The following is a 10,000-nucleotide window of genomic DNA, read 5'->3' as shown; positions in this document are numbered from 1 at the left end:
GAGAAATTTGGAAAAAAAAATTGGTTGAATAAATTAAATAAACTCCATGTTTGGATGATGTTAGATTAAAATAAAACAACACTTGAATTAATGTCCATGCAAAGAGTGATGGTTTTCAATCAGCAGAACAAATTCCTAAAATCAAATTGCTACTTGATCAATTTGTCATCTGGTGTCCGATAAGATCACAGCACACTCTTAAAAACACACAATGAAAAGGCCTAAATACTGATTCAAGCTAAATATTTGCTTTTGACACGGTCTAACACAATTTGCAATTAGACAAACTAGAAAACTGGCTAGGACTATGAATCTACAAAAACTATGAATCTGATTGGACCTCCATGGCATGTGGAGACCCTCAGGGCTCAATCCTGGGACCTCTCCTGTTTTAAAAACTCTTGGTTTCAGTGGTCATTTCAAATCGATCCCTAAAATGTAGCTTATTATCATCATTATAAAAAAAATGCATGCAAACAAGATTCACAAAGATGAACACAGAAATGCATTACCAGCAGGACACACTGTACAGCAAATGCTATTCATCGCCAGCTTTCCCAAAAAGACTATTGGACTGGTTGGAGCTCATTCAAAGTGCTGTTGCCAGAATTATAATCATAATAAAACTAGTTTGAGCACAATATTACAGTGGTGATATTGCTATTATGCCACCCACAACAATAACTATCTTCCAGAAGATGCCGAGTCACACTAAACTGCATTTCACCTTCATTATTACACTAAAGTGTCCAGGTCAAATGCAGTTTAATACAGTACATGTGATGGTGTTAAACATATTTAAATATGATCTATTTTTAATATAATACAAGTCAACCTATGAATCAAATTTTGCAGATAACCATTGCTGTGAATGCTGCATTTAATGTGAGGACTATTCGTGCCTTATAAAGCATTTATAAAGGAGATTTAGAGGCTCATTTGTCTTCTAAACTGAAAGAAGAAACAAACACAACACAGCGATACAGAACATAGAAATATTAACAGCCTTTAAATCTCTTTTATAAATGCTTTATAAGGCATAACTAGTCCTCACTTTAGATGAGCTCACAGAAATAGTGAACTGACCACTACTACATGCTTATAACTTCCTGAACTAACCCTGAATTACAGTAGAAATACATGTTAATAAAGCATTTACTAACACACTAAGTAACTATTACTATATGTCTGAATAATAAGATGTATGAATGTACATTTAAATAGTTTATTAATCATTTACTCACACTTTCTAAGTGATCTTATGAACCACTGACAACTCCTAAATAACTGGTGTGTAAATAATGCTCCACTTTATTTAGAAATGATACATTGATCATTAATAAAGTATGAAAATACAATTATTAAACACATTATAGATATGCTTATAAATTAAGAATAAAGCATTTATAGCTGTATTTACAAACTGCTTATTAATGTCTATTAATGCTTTATACATCATAAATTAACTGTTTACTAATGCTTAACTAATGATTAATAGCGTGCAGTTATCATAAAGTGTCACTGAAAAATCTATAATTTTGACCCATACAATGTATTGTTGACTATTGCAAAAAATGTACCCATGTGACTGGTTTTGTAATCTAGGGTCACATGATGACCAATCAGCTCTTGCAGGTCAAGAATGTCATTATGAAGCACATCCACAGTTCTCAGAAAAACAGCAGAGAAGATGATGTTCTGAAACACGGCGACCCCTCGGGCCTTTTGCAACGGTTCATGATGCAATTTCCAAAAATAGCCCAGTGCAAACAAACACAGATCTGGAAACAAAGCAGTCCAGGTTGCCTCGGGCACACTGGACATCACGGGGGCAGTGGGTCAGTGAATCCGCTCGCAACACTACACCAAACCAAGCAGGACTCAGAAACTCACCTCCAAACTCAATGCAACGTTCCTAATCTCAGCAAGCCCGCTCACTTTACACACGACGGACACGTCTACTGCATTTGCTTTGATCTGAACGACGTCTGAACATCAGCTAATGTCCTTAGACATCGTCCAGGCATGTTCTCTGGTTAAAAACGCGATGCCAATTTCTCACACGACAGACACATTCGCTTGTTCTTTACTTTGTCATTTAATGGTGAGAGCAGCAGTTAAAAATAGTGACTCGTCGATGTCAGTCTGCCTCCTACGTGTCTGGGAAAGCTAAATATGACGTTTAATTTCCTTGTCTTAGCAACAGGCGGCGTCTTTCTTTTCCTCTTTTCTCCTGCAACCTCGGCCCTATCCGTTTGCACGTCTGTAATGATAGAAAGTGCGGGTGATCAGCAGTGGTCAGGCTTAGCATGAGGAGCAGGACACCAGCACACGCTAATGAATCCGTCATGGCAAGCGTTGACCTGTGGATATTATCCGGAGCAGAACGTCAAGACTTCGGGAACTTCTGAACGTCCTTCACGGAATAAAGATAATGACGCTTTATTCAGATGGAAGATCGCCACAGAACATTCTGCTCGAAAACACTCGTCACACACGCCATTAAAAATGCTACAGTTTCTTATTCCAGGATTTCAATTGAGGCATTTAATTGAATTAAATTCTATTGTGAATTTAAACTGAATTAAGAGTAATAATGGAAGAATTTGTAGGAATGACTTTCATTTTTCAGCATGATTGTTGCATTTCCAGAATCTTAATACATTTGGGTTAGGTTTAAATAGAAATTCAAACCTATAGAAATTTGTTTTATATACATTATCTAACCCTAACATTTTAAATGTATTCAATTAAATGCATGTTTGTACATTTATGTTATAATATATTAAAAATACTAATATTGGAATAATCATATTGGAATAATTTCTAGAAATTTATTTAGCTGAATTACCAATAACTGTAGACACAGCATATGTGGGATTTCCAGAGTCTTTAAAATATAAAACTGATAGAAATGCGTATTATATACAAATATAATATAACATATTATATGTATAAATATTTTACATATTTAAATGCTTTTGAATTCATTCAATTTGCACATTTATATACAATACATTCAATTAAAATATTACATTTATAAAGTAATATTTAAAAAAATAAACAGGCTATAACGCAATAAATATTATAATTCTCAGAATGTTCTAATTATCGGCTCTGTTTTAATTATTAAAAAATCTGACTTTTGCTTAACCCTGAAAAAATGTATAATAATATAATTATTAAAAAAAACTATAATAATAATAACACATAATAAATATAATAATATTAATATAATAATATTTCAGTGAAAATTTCAGAGAATGTACAAAAAAAACTCATAAACATACCACTGAAAACAGTCAAATATGGTGGGGCTAAATCATCGAGACGTACCTGTGGTCTCCAGCTTTAGCTCTTCAGAGGTGTTGCAGCTGAAACACAGAGAAGAAAAGAGTTGTCTTTAAGGATGTGGGGGAAAGACGAGGTAAACAACTCAAGGCTAGTAAAAAAAGCAGTATTGAGTTCGTGTGGGCAAGTAACAACCGTCTCAGACTCGTACTCCCCGGAGAGCAAACTGCAGTCTACACACCGACATCATTACGACCTGCCCAGCACTCACACACCAGAGCGGGTGTTCTGTTGCTGTTTTTTAGAGGTGCCACAGAATGTGACATTTAACTGTGAGCAAGCAACACAACACAATACATGCAAACAAAACACACACACACACACACGGGCAAGCACAGCCGGTCTGAAGGAGCCGGATGAATGGAGATCCCTGGGGTGGTCAGTTCAGTTGCCAAGGGTTGCAATACCGTGCCAGACAGACTCTGCATGAATGGCATGAAAAAGTCTATAATGATGACGTCAATGGAAAGTAGGAATGACAGTGGGAGAGAGTGTGTGGGTGTGTTGCGAATACTCCCGTCAGTCTGGCCTTAGGTCTCTACGTTATTCTGATCGCTGGCTACGGCTCGGGTCGCTCCGGTTACTGCCTTTTTGCCAAACGTCGTAAGTCTAAACGCTTGGCACAGTTGTTTTAGTGTGATTGATATTGTCAGTATAGTGTCTGTGTTCTTCGGTTCTCCTCGCTTTAGTTCCTGCTTCTGATTAGTTTGTTATTTAGTTTTGAATTATGCCCTTGTTTGTCTCTAGGGTTACTGATTGTTTTCACCTGTGTCTTGTTTAGTTCCCTCATCCTGCCGGTGTATTTTTGGGTGACGCATGTAAGATTTTTGTTTTGTTAGAATGCATTATTTTAGTTTATCTCCCCCACAAGTGTAAATATTGAGCCCTTCATTCACCATCAGAACATTGAGACCATCCACTCAGATCCGTCAGTCTCTTTCCAGCTCAACCAATAGTATGGAGAGTTTGGGGCGTGGCTACTGTAGCAGAGATTGGGGCGTGGCTACAGTAGCAGACTGAGAGATAGAGGCGTGGCTACAGTAGCAGACTGAGAGATAGAGGCGTGGCTACAGTAGCAGACTGAGAGATAGAGGCGTGGCTACAGTAGCAGACTGAGAGATAGAGGCGTGGCTACAGTAGCAGACTGAGAGATAGAGGCGTGACTACAGTAGCAGACTGAGAGATTGGGGCGTGGCTACAGTAGCAGACTGAGAGATAGGGGCGTGGCTACAGTAGCAGACTGAGAGATAGGGGCGTGGCTACAGTAGCAGACTGAGATATAGGGGCGTGGCTACAGTAGCAGACTGAGAGATAGGGGCGTGGTTACAGTAGCAGACTGAGAGATTGGGGCGTGGCTACTGTAGCAGACTGAGAGATAGGGGCGTGGCTACAGTAGCAGACTGAGAGATAGGGGTGTGGCTACAGTAGCAGACTGAGAGATAGGGGCGTGACTACAGTAGCAGACTGAGAGATAGGGCGTGGCTACAGTAGCAGACTGAGAGATAGGGGTGTGGCTACAGTAGCAGACTGAGAGATAGGGGCGTGACTACAGTAGCAGACTGAGAGATAGGGGCGTGACTACAGTAGCAGACTGAGAGATAGGGGCGTGGTTACAGTAGCAGATTGAGAGATTGGGGCGTGGCTACTGTAGCAGACTGAGAGATAGGGGCGTGGCTACTGTAGCAGACTGAGAGATAGGGGCGTGGCTACAGTAGCAGACTGAGAGATAGGGGCGTGGCTACTGTAGCAGACTGAGAGATAGGGGCGTGGCTACTGTAGCAGATTGAGAGATAGGGGCGTGGTTACAGTAGCAGATTGAGAGATAGGGGCGTGGCTACTGTAGCAGATTGAGAGATAGGGGCATGGCTACTGTAGCAGATTGAGAGATAGGGGCGTGGCTACAGTAGCAGATTGAGAGATAGGGGCGTGACTACAGTAGCAGACTGAGAGATAGGGGCGTGGCTACTGTAGCAGATTGAGAGATAGGGGCGTGGCTACTGTAGCAGATTGAGAGATAGGGGCGTGGTTACAGTAGCAGATTGAGAGATAGGGGCGTGGCTACTGTAGCAGATTGAGAGATAGGGGCGTGGCTACTGTAGCAGATTGAGAGATAGGGGCGTGGCTACAGTAGCAGACTGAGAGATAGGGCGTGGCTACAGTAGTAGACTGAGAGATAGGGGCGTGACTACAGTAGCAGACTGAGAGATAGGGGCGTGACTACAGTAGCAGACTGAGAGATAGGGGCGTGGCTACAGTAGCAGACTGAGAGATAGGGGCGTGGCTGGAGGTTTACGGAGGTTTTCCTCTGGTCGAAACTACTGTAAAGACGTGAGCTCAATGGATCTGCCGGTTGAGGACAATCATCAATTTGCAGAAAGAAAGTACCAGATGGTGAGGGAGGAAAAGTCTGAAAGCAGCAGGAGACTGCAGATACTAAAATGAACATGAAAATGAAACAACCCAGCAAGTACAGAACGCTTTTACACAACGTTGCATTTTGGTTACCGGTCAGAAACACGGCAGTACAAAATGTTCTAGTACCACACCGGCAACAAGAAATATATATAACCAAAAAAATAAAGTTTTTTACATTTTGTGAAACCTCCTCGGTAGGTTTAAAACAGCTTCAGAATGTCAAAGCAACAACAAACCCAAACCATTCTGTAACAGTTTCTTAAGGTTTTATGATAACATATTCTGTACATTAAAATATTACACATATGTAGTTTAAATGGCCTTGTTTATAGACTGTTTATAACCTGTCAACATCATATTTGTGGAATGTTTATTTACGTTTCTTTTTTTTTTTTTATAAAAAATATAGAAATTCAGTAATTTTTACTTAATATCAGAAATTATGAAAAATACATATGAGAGTAATGTAATAATAATATGTAGGTGTCCATTACCTACAGAGAAGGTGGAATAAAAAAATACTCTATAATCTATAAAAAATATATAGATTTTCATTAATCATTAAGTCTATTCAAATTCAATACAGCGAATTGGTTATGAACAAATATAAACAAATAATAATAGAATATATTTGAAAAACTCATTGAGATACTATAATATTTGTTATTATTTTGATTTTTGATTTTATATTTTAACTTTAGTGTTTTTAAAAAAAATATATGTATATATAGTTTTATATCAGTTTTAGTTATACATAAATCTTGTATTGGCAACTATCTGAAATAAAATAAGATATTTTAAAATAAGATATTTTATTTTATTTCATTTAATGTTTATTTTAATTAAAAAACTGTTGAAGTTTACTCTAATAACCCTGAATACCTCTTCTTATTACTGGCAAACACTGCCAAAAGCATGTTGGCACATGTGATGCCAGGTTGGATGTGGTAATGAGGCTTATTAAATGTCAAAAGTGGACATGCCAACAAATTCCTGACAATATTTTCCAACGTGAATATATTAAATATTAAATGCAGGCATCTGTCATATTAAGTTTATAGAGGGAAAAACCAGATTGCATCCTTTTTAACACTTACAACATGTAGTTGTGCTCGCGGGAACTGTTCTCTGAAACGTTTCTCTCACTGTCTCCATCATCAGAGCTTGAGATAAAAACAGTTTCACATCACCAGACGGCACTAACGGACCAATCAAGCCACACGCGTCAAATTAAAAGCTGCTGACACAAAAGCAGAGCGTTGAAGGATTCCCACCGTCAGCATCACACGTCACGTCATCCACACACACACTGACACTCATCACGCGTGAAATATTCATGAGACCCCATTACCGCGGACACATCGCTCGCTCGCTCTCTCTCTGACCCTCTTCACCTGCCTGCTTATTAAAATCTCATAGTATTAACTCTACTGCTCATGGCCAGGCTGAATAATTCAATCAGACTAAAGGAGTCAAATGAATCTTTAATGACATTAAAGCCACAGGGGGAGCAGAACCTGGACTCTGCCAGCGTTTACTCTGGCCTTCACCTGGGGCGAGAGACGGGGCTCGTTCTACTTGACAGCCGTGCCGATTTAGCCAGAAACGCTCATGAATTCTCACCGAGATTCATTTTCAGAGAGCTACAGATCACGAAAAAGAGAATCATAAGGACTAAAGATGGATTTAAGCTGAACGAGATCGAATCTATTTAGTTCTAGAGTCCTATTATTGCTCTCTTCACATTCGTTTCACAGTTGCGTTAAATATCATAATTACTACAACGCCATTTAGGGTCATTAAGGGATTGAACCATGACTCTTCTCTACTGTGGAGCCAGAGCCCAGAATAGCTAGCATTAATAAAAGAGATATCCACCGAGGAAATGTGTTTAAAATGGTAGAAACTGTCCCATATTTTGTGAGTTTAATACATGTATTGCATTTTTGATACTATACTTCTACTTTTCACAGTGAAGACTTTCGAGGTCCTGATACGATCGCAGTCAAGTTTGTTCTTCGCTTAGGAGTACAATACATTGCTTTAAAGCAGCTTTACTGTATTAAAATGTCTTTTTCAATTAGAATTACAGCTTCACACAATTCACACACAATTACAACTTTATATCACGCAATTATGACTTTATATCACGCAAATGTGACTTTATAACTCGCAATTATTACTTCATAACTCGCAATTATGACTTTATATCACGCAATTATGACTTTATATCACGCAATTTTGACTTTACAACTCGCAATTACGACTTTATAACTCGCAATTATTACTTTATAACTCGCAATTATGACTTTATATCTCGCAATTATGACTATATCACGCAATTAAGACTTTAAATCACGCAATTTTGACTTTACAACTCGCAATTTTGACTTTATAACTCACAATTATTACTTTATAACTCGCAATTTTGACTTTATAACTCGCAATTATGACTTTATATCACGCAATTTTGACTTTATAACTCGCAATTTTGACTTTATAACTCGCAATTATTACTTCATAACTCGCAATTATGACTTTATATCACGCAAATGTGACTTTATAACTAGCAATATTTACTTTATAATTCGCAATTATTACTTCATAACTCGCAATTATGACTTTATATCATGCAATTATGACTTTATATCACGCAATTTTGACTTTACAACTCGCAATTTTGACTTTATAACTCGCAATTATGACTTTATATCACGCAATTTTGACTTTATAACTCGCAATTTTGACTTTATAACTCGCAATTACGACTTTATATCACGCAATTATGACTTTATAACTCGCAATTTTGACTTTATAACTCACAATTATGACTTTATATCACGCAATTTTTACTTTATAACTCACCATTTTTATACTTTATAACTCGCCATTTTACGACTTTATATCACGCAATTTTGACTTTATAACTCGCAATTTTGACTTTATAACTCGCAATTATGACTTTATATCACGCAATTATGACTTTATAACTCGCAATTTTGACTTTATAACTCGCAATTACGACTTTATATCACTCAATTATGACTTTATAACTCGCAATTTTGACTTTATAACTCACAATTACGACTTTATATCACGCAATTATGACTATATCACGCAATTATGACTTTATAACTTGCAATTATGACTTTATACCACACAATTATGACTTTATATCACGCAATTTTTACTTTATAACTCGCCATTTTTATACTTTATAACTCGCCATTTTACGACTTTATATCACGCAATTTTGACTTTATAACTCGCAATTATGACTTTATAACTCGCAATTATGACTTTATAACTCGCAATTTTGACTTTATAACTCGCAATTACGACTTTATATCACGCAATTATGACTATATCACGCTATTATGACTTTATAACTCGCAATTATGACTTTATACCACGCAATTATGACTTTATATCACGCAATTTTGACTTTATAACTCGCAATTTTAACTTTATAACTCGCAATTATGACTTTATAACTCACAATTTTGACTTTATAACTCGCAATTACGACTTTATATCACGCAATTATGACTATATCACGCTATTATGACTTTATAACTCGCAATTATGACTTTATACCACACAATTATGACTTTATATCACGCAATTTTGACTTTATAACTCGCAATTTTAACTTTATAACTCGCAATTATTACTTTATAACTCGCAATTTATGACTTTATAACTCGCAATTTTGACTTTATATCACGCAATTATGACTTTATAACTCACAATTTTGACTTTATAACTCGCAATTACGACTTTATATCACGCAATTATGACTTTATATCACGCAATTACGAGTTTATAACTCGCAATTATGACTTTATAACCCACACAATTCTGAGATAAAACGTCAGAATTGTGAGATACAAAGTCGCGATTACCTTTTTTATGTTTTATTCTGTGGCAGAAACACACTTCCACAATAAGGCAGCTCTGCAGTGTGTTCATGCTTTTACTCACATCTGACCTCGACGGACTGAACAGAAAAATCAAACCAGAGAAGAGTTCAACTTTAGAGCCACACCCACCTATTACATCATCACCGCGGACCAATGGGAGTTCAAATACGTTTACCAGCCAGAGCGAACTTTCCTGGAACTCCAAACGAACTACTGTACGGCCTGATTTCGTTCGAAGTGATGTCACACCAATCTTTACTATCACAACTATCATTGTGTACATTTATACATAAAATATATAAGGCAACTGA

General features: G+C 37.1%; 1 protein-coding gene across 1 annotated transcript in view; it reads right to left on the bottom strand.

Annotated features, from left to right (window-relative positions):
• The window catches only part of cd276 (CD276 molecule), a gene marked incomplete at its 5' end in the record, with an annotated part of 54,589 nt that overhangs the window by 35,375 nt on the left and 9,214 nt on the right, over positions 1–10,000 (bottom strand). The window contains one exon of the mRNA XM_079621216.1: positions 3,337–3,374. Coding sequence (XP_079477342.1) covers positions 3,352–3,374 — 23 coding nt within the window. The 3' untranslated portion in view covers positions 3,337–3,351. The remainder of the gene's footprint in view (positions 1–3,336; positions 3,375–10,000) is intronic.

The sequence above is a fragment of the Phoxinus phoxinus genome (assembly GCF_949152265.1).
Source record: "Phoxinus phoxinus genome assembly, chromosome: 8".
Lineage (NCBI taxonomy): Eukaryota > Metazoa > Chordata > Actinopteri > Cypriniformes > Leuciscidae > Phoxinus > Phoxinus phoxinus.
Note: the sequence above shows the minus strand (reverse complement) of the source record. Positions and strands in the feature narration are given on the sequence as shown.